At 42.7% G+C, this 12,493-nt stretch overlaps 2 protein-coding genes across 2 annotated transcripts in view; both read right to left on the bottom strand.

Moving 5' to 3' along the window:
- Positions 1 to 11,716, bottom strand: part of LOC128694234 (protein phosphatase 1-binding protein bifocal) — an 86,617-nt gene extending 74,901 nt beyond the window's left edge. The window contains exon 1 of the mRNA XM_053784252.2: positions 11,534 to 11,716. Within this exon, the coding sequence (XP_053640227.2) occupies positions 11,534 to 11,716 (183 nt within the window). The remainder of the gene's footprint in view (positions 1 to 11,533) is intronic.
- LOC138851044 (uncharacterized) overlaps positions 11,647 to 12,493 on the bottom strand; it is a 195,927-nt gene continuing 195,080 nt past the window's right edge. The window contains exon 3 of the mRNA XM_070093554.1: positions 11,647 to 11,740. The gene's annotated coding sequence lies outside the window, so the exon portion shown is untranslated. The remainder of the gene's footprint in view (positions 11,741 to 12,493) is intronic.

Below are 12,493 nucleotides of genomic sequence, written 5' to 3'. Positions count from 1 at the left end.
TAAGAACCAGAAATAATGGATTTAAGTTGGATAAATTTAGATTTAGAAAGGACATAGGTAAGTACTGGTTTTCGAACAGAGTTGTGGATGCGTGGAACAATCTTCCGAGTAGGGTGATCGAGGCTAGGACCTTGGGAAGCTTTAAAAAGAGATTGGACAAATATATGAGTGGGAGGGGCTGGGTTTGATTGGTGTCATTGGGTACGGGAGTAAATTCTTGTAAATTCTTGTATGGGCCAGTAGGCCTTCTGCAGTGTTCATCCATTCTTATGTTCTTATGTTATCTGCAAAACGTTTCGCCACACAGTGGCTTCATCAGTCCATACAAAGGAGAATGGTGAAGAACAGAAGGAGTTGGATGTAATCAGTCCCTCAGCCTGAGGCCGATGTAATCAGTCCATCAAGATTGATGGACTGATTACATTGACTGCAAACTCCTTCTGTTCTTCACCATTTTCCTTTATATACACTGATGAAGCCACTGTGTGGTGAAACGTTTCCTCAATAAAGATACCCAAGCGTTGCATATGTGTCTAATTTATCAACTTGTCGGTTCTCTGAACCATTTATCACATTCTTCATTCCATAAAGATTCCCAAGTGTCATACTCATCAACTTGTCGGTATTGCATGCCATCAATAATTATTGATGGCATGAAATGGTATATCACATTATGTGATAAATATGAAGGCTGGAAGGACTGCAAATCTATGCACTGAAATTACTCCTGGCGAGAGCCGGCGGTATGGTAGACGGTGCAAAATACCTCTCATGAAAAGCGTCGTACTAAGAAATAAGTTGATAAATATGGGGAGGAAAGGAGGTGGACTGAGAGAAGGAAGGCAGGCAAGGAGAAATTTCTACCAGACCTATCTTCAAGAGGACATTTACCAAGTATCTCTAAGCTGGTCACCTAGACCAAGAGCGTCGTCCGTTAGACTGCGGGTCGCGAGCACCAACAGCCAGACTGATCAGACCGTCAAGCAGGATTCATGGAGAGCGGGACAAGGGAAGATGTGGGAGGGGGGGGGGCGGTGATCTCCGGAACCAGCATCAGGTATGCAGATACACAAAAACCGCACGCCTGACAAGATTGACTGTTACTGTATCTTGGATTGAGAAGAGATGGAAGCAGTCAGGTGTGTCACCTGGGCGTCAACCCGCACTCAAACATGCTAGGCCCATTAACATAACCTCAACCCCCCCCCAACCACCTCCCCTTCAATAACCTATACACGCCCCTTTATGTTCTATTAATGTCGCCTCTCCACTCCCTAATAACGTTCTAACATTACTTCTCCACACCCTAATAACATTCTATTACTTCTCCACACCCTAATAACATTCTATTACTTCTCCACACCCTAATAACATTCTATTACTTCTCCACACCCTAATAACATTCTATTACTTCTCCACACCCTAATAACATTCTATTACTTCTCCACACCCTAATAACATTCTATTACTTCTCCACACCCTAATAACATTCTATTACTTCTCCACACCCTAATAACATTCTATTACTTCTCCACACCCTAATAACATTCTATTACTTCTCCACACCCTAATAACATTCTATTACTTCTCCACACCCTAATAACATTCTATTACTTCTCCACACCCTAATAACATTCTATTACTTCTCCACACCCTAATAACATTCTATTACTTCTCCACACCCTAATAACATTCTATTACATCTCCACACCCTAATAACGTTCTAACATTACTTCTCTACATCCTAATAACATTCTAACATTACTTCTCCACTGTCCTGACACTATTTACTTACCATTAACATCAACTATAGTTTACTCCCGCCTCTCTGAAACAACCCTTGAGAAAAAACAAGTCCATTCGAAGAGAACCTTTGGAAAAATCAATTTCTTTGAAGACAATCTTTGACCAATGAATCGACCTCCATTCCTGAGTCACAGAATGCGTCAACAATATGATAACAATAACATTTCCGCTGATTATCAATACTGTATCCGCTTTCTCTCACCCCCACCCCCTCCATATCACCCTCCTCCTCCATTCTATCCGACTGTCCAATCTATCACACTTTCCTAATGTATTTAATTGTCCAGTCTATCACACTTTCCTAATGTATTTAACTGTCCAGTCTATCACACTTGGCTAATGTATTTAACTGTCGAGTCTATCATACTCGGAAATATAAACACAAATGCAGTATAATGTGATCCTTTATTGACAACGTTTCACCCACACAGTGGGCTTTTTCAAGTCACACACGGATCTACCTGGGGTTGGAAGGTACGAGAGTATTTATAGTCACGAGACTAAATACTCTCGTACCTTCCAACCCCAGGTAGATCCGTGTGTGACTTGAAAAAGCCCACTGTGTGGGTGAAACGTTGTCAATAAAGGATCACATTATACTGCATTTGTGTTTATATTTCCATTGTGTCGGTATTTTATACCATTTATTTCCATCTATCATACTCGCTCAATACATTCACCTGTCGAGTCTATCTCGCTCGTACATCTTACACTCTGCCATCCTCCACCTCTCTCAAATGCGACTATTGTTAAATAAAAGCAACAATACCAAGGTTGAAACAATTCGCAACTAACCCAAAATAACGAGGCAAATTTTAACACGTTTTGAAGAGCAAAAGGACACAATACCATGAGTGAAACAATACACAAATAACCCACACATGGGATAAAGAAGCTATGACGATGTTTCGGTCCGACTTGGACCACTGACAAGTCACACTAACACACGAAGGTGAGGCAGCTGAATCTGCCGACTTAGCTCACTCGGCAAGGATAGTTTTGTCAAAGCAGCAGCTCACGCATACATCCCTCCTTTAACTCTACAGTCATGTTTCGGAACATACCAAAATTAATATACTTCACTGATGTCAATAATACAAACTAAATTTAGGCCTACCTTTACAGGATTAAAGCCCCCCCCCCAAAAAAAAAGGCAATTGCAAGACTGCACCACCAACATCGGCAGGTTGTGACCAGTATTATTGAAAATTAATGCAACACGAGTTTAGAATTCCTAATGTTATATTGTACACTTCTCTGATTTAATTTCAGCCATTATTAATCTGTTTAAAAATATTTGATCACACTTCTAGAGTGTTTTTTACGGAGTTATGATCTGATGTTTCTAGTACTGCCACCAAGACATCCTGGTCATACTTTGAACATTATTAAGAAAACTATAAAATAGTTGAGACAGTGATTGCAGTGGTGGGATGGTGGGTGATAAGAGTGATAAGCTGCTTACCTGTGGCACTCACTGTGGTTCTACTTACCCACCATTCACCTACCTCACTCACCACCACCTGCTAACTTGCACATCAACAACAGGAACACCACTATCAACGCCACCGCCAAGGTGGTGCTTTATTCGTCCGGAAGCAGCACTACCTCTAACCATTCCATCCTTCTTACACCACCACCACCACCATACAGGATAGCTTGAAGTTACAGCTCTTGTACCCATGACAGTAGAATGGAGTATGAATAAATGCTTCACTGCATTTATAGACACACAAAATTACCTTAAAATAAAGGGTGGAGAAGTGAAAAGAAAGTCAGATGAGGGAAGAGTGGCTGTATAGGGAATGTAGTTATGATGGTAGGAATGTAAGGAATGAGAGGGTGATAAGAGTGAGTGATAATGGCCTAGCACACAGCAACCTGAGATAACGCACTTGTTGCATACCCGTGCCATTGTAGTCAGATGAAATATTAAAAAATAGGCCAAGCAATATTTAGCATGAAGGAAAGCGTCGACAACGACAGCACACGGGCAAACAAAGACAGCAACATGTGTCATTCCTCACAGCTGGTGAAAAAACAATGACAGTCACTCAGCATAAAAACGTCACATTTGTTAATGCTTTTATGTAACTCAGTCAACCCCCCCCCCGGCCCCTCCACCTCCATCTCTCACCCTCCACAGTCAACTATCCCCTGAAGAATGACGACACACTTGTGCAACATTTGGGAATCTTTGTTGACGAAACGTTTCGCCAGTCATTGGCTTCTTCAGTCCAGTACAGAGAAGAACGGTGCAAGATGAGGAGAATGAGGTACTCAGTCCCTCAGCCTGGAGCTGGAGTGTTCAGTCCGTCAAGATTGATGAGCAGAACACATCTACTCCAGGCTGAGGGACTGATTACCTCATTACTCATCTTCCACCGTTCTTCTCTGTATTTGACTGAAGAAGCCACTGACTGGCAAAACGTTTTCCTATAAGGATTCCCAAATATTGCGCAAGTGTCTCATTCTTCAACCTTTTCTTCTAAACCAACTGTCCCCTCTTCCTCCCCCCCACACCCACACCCACACATACACCGTAGAATCCCTCAGCACACCGCCAGGTCCCCCACCCTCACAGACCCCCCAAGAACACAGTGTTGTCGAGGAAACTGAAGGTATGGTACACCAACACCGATGGAATAACGAATAAGTTGGAGGAATGGCATGAAAGAGCCAAAGAGGCATCACTGAACATCATAGCTCTCACAGAAACCAAGCTCATAGGAATGATAACAGATGCCATCTTTCCAACAGGATATCAGATCCTGAGGAAAGATAGAGGGAACAGAAGGGGGTGGAGGAAGGGCACTGCTCATCATAAACCGATGGGATTTTGATGAGCTGGAGAGATGAGACAGAGAAGCAAGAGACTACACAATAGAAATGCTTCAGTCTGGAGGTCCCAAGGTGGTAATTGCAGTGATGTATAATCCACCACAGAACAGTAGTAGGTCAAGGGAAGAGTATGATGAGAGTAATAGAGCGATGGCTGACACACTAGATGAGGTGGCCAGAAGGGTTCCTGCAAGCAGGACAAAGTTACTGGTCATGGGTGACTTCAACCACAAGGAAATCGACTGGGAGAACCTGGAATCACATGGGGGCCCAGAAACGTGGAGGGCTAAGATGATGGAGGTGGTACTGGAAAACCTCATGTACCAGCACGTAAGGGACACTACCAGAGAGAGGAGAGGATGAACGAGCAAGACTGGACCTAGTATTCACCTTGAGTAGTGCAAACATCGAGGACATTACATATGAGAGCCCCCTCAGGGCCAGTGACCATGTGGTTCTGAGCTTCGAATACATAGTAGAGTTACAAGTGGAGATGCAAGCAGGAAGGGCAGGACGAGTGAAGCCAAATTACAAGAGAGGGCATTACACAGGCATGAAGAATTCCCTACACGGGGTTCAGTGGGATAGAGAACTTGCAGGGAAGTCAGTAAACAAGATGATGGGATATGTGACAACAATACGCAAGGAAGCTGAGAAGAGAGGTTTGTACCCAAGGGAAACAGAAATAATGCGAAAACCAGGATGAGCCCTTGGTTTACCCTAAGGTAAACCAAGAGGCCAAAACCAAGTGTGCTAAATAATGGAAGAAGTATAGAAGGCAAAGGACCCAGGAGAACAAGGAGAGAAGTCGTAAGAGCCAGAAATGAATATGCACAGGTAAGAAGGGAGGCTCAACGACAATATGAAAATGACATAGCAGCGAAAGCCAAGTCTGACCCAAAGCTGTTGTACAGCCACATCAGGAGGAAAACAACAGTCAAGGACCAGGTAATCAGGCTGAGGAAGGAAGCAGGAGAGATCATAAGAAGCGACTGCAAAGTGTGTGAGGAATTCAACATACCTTTGATATACCTTTGAAGAATTTCGAGAGTATATCTACTCTCTGAGCCCGGCCATGGGCCAGGCTCGTCTGGTGCTCGCCTGGTCAACCAGGTTGTTGCTGCTGGAGGCCCGCTGCCCCACATATCCATCACAGCCTGGTTGATCTGGCACCTGGTGAAGATACTTGTCTAGTTTCCTCTAGAAGGCTTCAACACTTGTTCCAGCAGTGTTTCTGATATCTTCTGGTAAGATGTTGAAAAGTCTGGGACCCGGATGTTGATACAGTGTTCCCTTATTGTCCCCACCGCACCCCTGCTCTTCACTGGGTTTATTTTACACATCCTCCCATATCTCTCACTCCAGTATGTTGTTATGGCAGTGTGCAGATTTGGGACCAAGCCCTCGAGTACCTTCCAGGTATATATTATCATGTACCTCTCTCTCCTCCGCTCCAATGAGTACATGTTCAAGACTTGCATGCGTTCCCAGTAGTTTAGGTGCTTTACTGGCTCAATGTGAGCCGTAAACGATCTCTGTATTTGGTCCAGCTCCGATATTTCTCCTGCCCTGAACGGGGCCGTCAGCACTGAGCAATATTCTAAGAGAGGGAGCACTAGCGATTTGAAGAGTGTCACCATCGGCATTATTTCCCTTGAAGATTGAAACACTTATGCAGCATATGGGAATCTTTATTCAGGAAACGTTTCGCCACACAGTGGCTTCATCAGTCCAATACAAAGAGGAAGGCGTAAGGAGAGGAGGAGAATGAGGTAATCAGTCCCTCAACCTCATTCTCCTCCTCTCCTTACGCCTTCCTCTTTGTATTGGACTGATGAAGCCACTGTGTGGCGAAACGTTTCCTGAATAAAGATTCCCATATGCTGCATAAGTGTTTCAATCTTCAACTTGTCGGTTTTTTCAAACCATTCATCACATTATTTCCCTTGTTTTGAAAGTTGTCAATACCCACCCCATCATCTTCCTGGCTGTCGTGATCTTTGTCTTGTTATGGTCTTTAAAAGAAAGGTCAGCTGACATAATTATTCCTAGGTCTTTTACGTGTTCCTTACGTTCTATTTGGTGACCCTCTTGAGTTTTGTATATAGTGCTCCTTTTGAGTTCTTCATTCTTTCCATACCTAAGCAACTGGAACTTATCACCATTGAACGTCATGTTGTTTTCCACTGCCCACTGGAAAACCCTGTTTATGTCTTCCTGTACTTTTTCAGTGTCCTCTATCGTACTGACTTTCATGCTTATTTTAGTGTCATCTGCAAATGATGATACAAAAGTGTGCCGGGTGTTTTTGTCTGTCTGCTATGAGGATGAGGAACAGCAGAGGTGCCAGGACAGTGCCTTGGGGCACTGAGCTTTTGACCTCGCTGATGCTGGATCTTGCCCTGTACACAGAGACGCACTTCTCAGCGTATATACACAGACGCACTTCTCAGCGTATATACACAGACGCACTTCTCAGCGTATATACACAGACGCACTTCTCAGCGTATATACACAGACGCACTTCTCAGCGTATATACACAGACGCACTTCTCAGCGTATATACACAGACGCACTTCTCAGCGTATATACACAGACGCACTTCTCAGCGTATATACACAGAGACACACTTCTTAGTGCATATACGACACACCTCACACTGTATATATAAACAAAGATATGCATCTCTTAAACATATATACAGAGAAAAACCTCTCCCTGTATAGACAATGGTATACACAACGCTCAGGGGACTATACAGACGCATTTTGCACAGGGAAGAGGTCTTAAACCTAATGGAGCAAGTAACACGTTACTGCCACCGTGTACCGTCACAATGGTACATCTAAGCAACCCACCACACACAGTGTACCGTCACACTGGTACACTTAAGCAACCCACCAAACACAGAGTACCGTCACAATGGTACACATCACGAGTAGTAAAGTGTACCGTCACAATGGTACACATCACGAGTAATAAAGTGTACTGTCACAATGGTACACATCACGAGTAATAAAGTGTACCGTCACAATGGTACACATCACGAGTAGTAAAGTGTACCGTCACAATGGTACACATCACGAGTAATAAAGTGTACCGTCACAATGGTACACATCACGAGTAATAAAGTGTACCGTCACAATGGTACACATCACGAGTAATAAAGTGTACCCTGACAATGGTACACATCACGAGTAATAAAGTGTACCGTCACAATGGTACACATCACAAGTAATAAAGTGTACCGTCACAATGGTACACATCACGAGTAATAAAGTGTACCGTCACAACGGTACACATCACGAGTAATAAAGTGTACCGTCACAATGGTACACATCACGAGTAATAAAGTGTACCGTCACAATGGTACACATCACGAGTAATAAAGTGTACCGTGACAATGGTACACATCACGAGTAATAAAGTGTACCGTCACAATGGTACACATCACGAGTAATAAAGTGTACCGTCACAATGGTACACATCACGAGTAATAAAGTGTACCGTCACAATGGTACACATCACGAGTAATAAAGTGTACCGTCACAATGGTACACATCACGAGTAATAAAGTGTACCGTCATAATGGTACACATCACAAGTAATAAAGTGTACCGCCACAATGGTACACATCACGAGTAATAAAGTGTACCGTCACAATGGTACACATCACAAGTAATAAAGTGTACCGTCACAATGGTACACATCACGAGTAATAAAGTGTACCGTCACAATGGTACACATCACGAGTAATAAAGTGTACCGTCACAATGGTACACATCACGAGTAATAAAGTGTACCGTCACAATGGTACACATCACAAGTAATAAAGTGTACCGTCACAATGGTACACATCACGAGTAATAAAGTGTACCGTCACAATGGTACACATCAAAAGTAATAAAGTGTACCGTCACAATGGTACATATCACGAGTAATAAAGTGTACCGTCACAATGGTACACATCACGAGTAATAAAGTGTACCGTCACAATGGTACACATCACGAGTAATAAAGTGTACCGTCACAATGGTACACATCACGAGTAATAAAGTGTACCGTCACAATGGTACACATCACGAGTAATAAAGTGTACCGTCATAATGGTACACATCACAAGTAATAAAGTGTACCGCCACAATGGTACACATCACGAGTAATAAAGTGTACCGTCACAATGGTACACATCACAAGTAATAAAGTGTACCGTCACAATGGTACACATCACGAGTAATAAAGTGTACCGTCACAATGGTACACATCACGAGTAATAAAGTGTACCGTCACAATGGTACACATCACGAGTAATAAAGTGTACCGTCACAATGGTACACATCACGAGTAATAAAGTGTACCGTCACAATGGTACACATCACGAGTAATAAAGTGTACCATCACAATGGTACACATCACGAGTAATAAAGTGTACCGTCACAATGGTACACATCACGAGTAATAAAGTGTACCGTCACAATGGTACACATCACGAGTAATAAAGTGTACCGTCACAATGGTACACATCACGAGTAATAAAGTGTACCGTCACAATGGTACACATCACGAGTAATAAAGTGTACCGTCACAATGGTACACATCACAAGTAATAAAGTGTACCGTCACAATGGTACACATCACGAGTAATAAAGTGTGCCGTCACAATGGTACACATCACGAGTAATAAAGTGTACCGTCACAATGGTACACATCACGAGTAATAAAGTGTACCGTCACAATTTTACACATCACGAGTAATAAAGTGTACCGTCACAATGGTACACATCACAAGTAATAAAGTGTACCGTCACAATGGTACACATCACGAGTAATAAAGTGTACCGTCACAATGGTACACATCACGAGTAATAAAGTGTACCGTCACAATGGTACACATCACGAGTAATAAAGTGTACCGTCACAATGGTACACATCACAAGTAATAAAGTGTACCGTCACAATGGTACACATCACGAGTAATAAAGTGTACCGTCACAATGGTACACATCACGAGTAATAAAGTGTACCGTCACAATGGTACACATCACGAGTAATAAAGTGTACCGTCACAATGGTACACGCTTAATAATAACTTTCACTTGTATATACAAAAAACAAAGACAAAAACAAGTGGTGGGTACAGCACTGTGTCAGGTGTTACCTGGATACCTGGAGGTATCCAGGTAACACCTGAGCCTTGATCCATACCTGACACACACCTGTCACTGCTACCTGTCACTGCTTTATTGGCTACCTGTCACTGATTCACTGGCTACCTGGGTATAGGGCACCAGGGTGCCTGTGACTGGTTTACAGGGCACCAGGGTACCTGTGACTGGTTTACAGGGCACCAGGGTATCTGTGACTGGTTTACAGGGCACCAGGATACCTACGACTGGTTTACATGGTACCAGAGTACCTGAGGTAACTCAATGTGTAAAGGGACCAAGACTTTTCAATGCTCTCTTGATATAGGAGGGAAATTAGCAACAGATTGTGGGCTGTGGAGCACACGATGGACTGTACGCAGCCATCACCAACAGCCTGGTTCATCAGGCGGGACGGTTGACCCAGAAACCGTCTCCCGGTAAACTAAGAACTGACAGTATGGTTCAAGATTTTAACGTTGAAAGATTACTGACTTTCGTTGGTCATGTCTCACTGACCTCATTTAATCAATTATTGCAGAAGATAAGATGTAGTTTGTCTCTCCAGTGGTGTGCCACACCACTCCAGTGGTGTGCCACACCTCTCCAGTGGTGTGCCACACCACTCCAGTGGTGTGCCACACCTCTCCAGTGGTGTACCACACCTCTCCAGTGGTGTGTCACACCTCTCCAGTGGTGTACCACACCTCTCCAGTGGTGTGCCACACCTCTCCAGTGGTGTACCACACTTCTCCAGTGGTGTACCACACCTCTCCAGTGGTGTACCACACCTCTCCAGTGCACCACAACACTGCAGTTGTGTACCACACCTCTCCAGTGTACCACACCTCTCCAGTGCACCACAACACTGCAGTGGTGTACCACACCTCTCCAGTGGTGTACCACACCTCTCCAGTACACCACAACACTGCAGTGGTGTGTCTCACCTCTCCAGTGGTGTACCACACTTCTCTAGTGGTGTGCCACCCCTCTCCAGTGTACCACACCTCTCCAGTGGTGTGCCACACCTCTCCAGTTTGGTACACACAGGCGAGGGCTTTGTTGCACACCTGGCAACGATTTTTTTGTAGTTAAAAAAAATTGTCAGTTTCATTAGGGGAGAAAAAATCAAGTAAATCACGTTTGTGCTTTTGTCTGCAAAGTCTTGGTGAAATGTTATCACTAATTTAATAGTAGTTGTGATCTCTCTCTTCTTTATCATCATCTACGACTCCAGGAAAATAATTGTCGTCTCCTCTAAGTCCTAACTGAATACGTAAATCTTGGCATCCAAGTTTTGACAGCCCAGATATATATGTATATGTATATGTATATGTATGTATGTATGTATGTATGTATGTGTGTGTGTGTGTGTGTGTGTGTGTGTGTGTGTGTGTGTGTGTACACGCAAGCTGAGAAGCCACAATGCTGTGAAAGTAAGAACGTGTAAGAAGCGTAATGTTAGGAGGTAGATCTGAGGGACTGATGTTTACCAAACACATGCTATATAATCTGCACCACAGATATGCTCCCCCTTCAACACAGATCCCTGCTATAACTGAGCCACATCATTATTACCTTCATGATGGGAGCACGAGCCCCGCTGGGGTCACACAACGCCTGGGGTAATAGAACACATTCAGACTCTGTTGAGGATATTTGTGGTACCTCTGCAGGAACCTTCCTGGAGGGGTACCACAGGTGTTCTTACCCCTGGAGCACCGACCTTCTAACGGACTCACCTTCTTGTTCTTGGGTTGCCGTTGCAGGTTGCTCCTGCCGTTGATAATAACGGCCTCGCCCTCGAAGACGATGCCGGAGGGAGCGGGCAGGACACCAGGTCTGCTGTCGAGGTAGTCGAGGCCAGTGTCGTCGAGGTCATCACCGTCAGTACTGGAGTCTGCCCGACCCTCCCACCCTGGCATTATCACATACCCAGAGTCCAGTTGCTGTGGGAGAGAGAGTACAAAGATGAGTGACGTCATGCTACTATAAATATATATATATATATATATATATATATATATATATATATATATATATATATATATATATATATATATATATATATATATATATATATGCAATAAGATCACAGTAAACAGGTGATTTCAGAATATGCAAAACAACCACTCTGAAAGAATAGAGAAATTCCAAGCGCTTTCGTGACTACTCACATTATCAAGGAACTATGAAGGAACTATGCTTTACTTTCATAGTTCCTTGATAATGTGAGTAGTCACGAAAACGCTTGGAATTTCTCTATTCTTTCAGAGTGGTTGTTTTGCATATATATATATATATATATATATATATATATATATATATATATATATATATATATATATATATATATATATATATATATATATATATATATATATATCGTGCCAAATAGGTAAAACTCGTCAGCTAGCAAGAACTCGTTTACAATTAAGTCCTTTCTAAAATTTTCTCTTATACGTTTAAAGATATATTTTTTTCATTTATGTTAATGTAAAAATTAATAATTTTGTACCAAAAGAACCTTAGAAAACTTACCTAACCTTATTATAACAAGCACAATTTAATTTAGCCTAATCCAACTAAACAAACACAATCCAACTAAACAAACACAACGAAATCAATTTTTTTTCGTTAGGTTCAGAATGATTTTTGCGAAATTATTACATACACAAATAGAGCGTTTATATATATATATA

This window comes from Cherax quadricarinatus, chromosome 43, assembly GCF_038502225.1.
Source record: "Cherax quadricarinatus isolate ZL_2023a chromosome 43, ASM3850222v1, whole genome shotgun sequence".
In the NCBI taxonomy this organism is placed as follows: Eukaryota; Metazoa; Arthropoda; class Malacostraca; order Decapoda; family Parastacidae; genus Cherax; species Cherax quadricarinatus.
The sequence above is the reverse complement of the archived record's forward strand: the minus strand, read 5'-3'. Positions and strand labels throughout refer to the sequence as shown.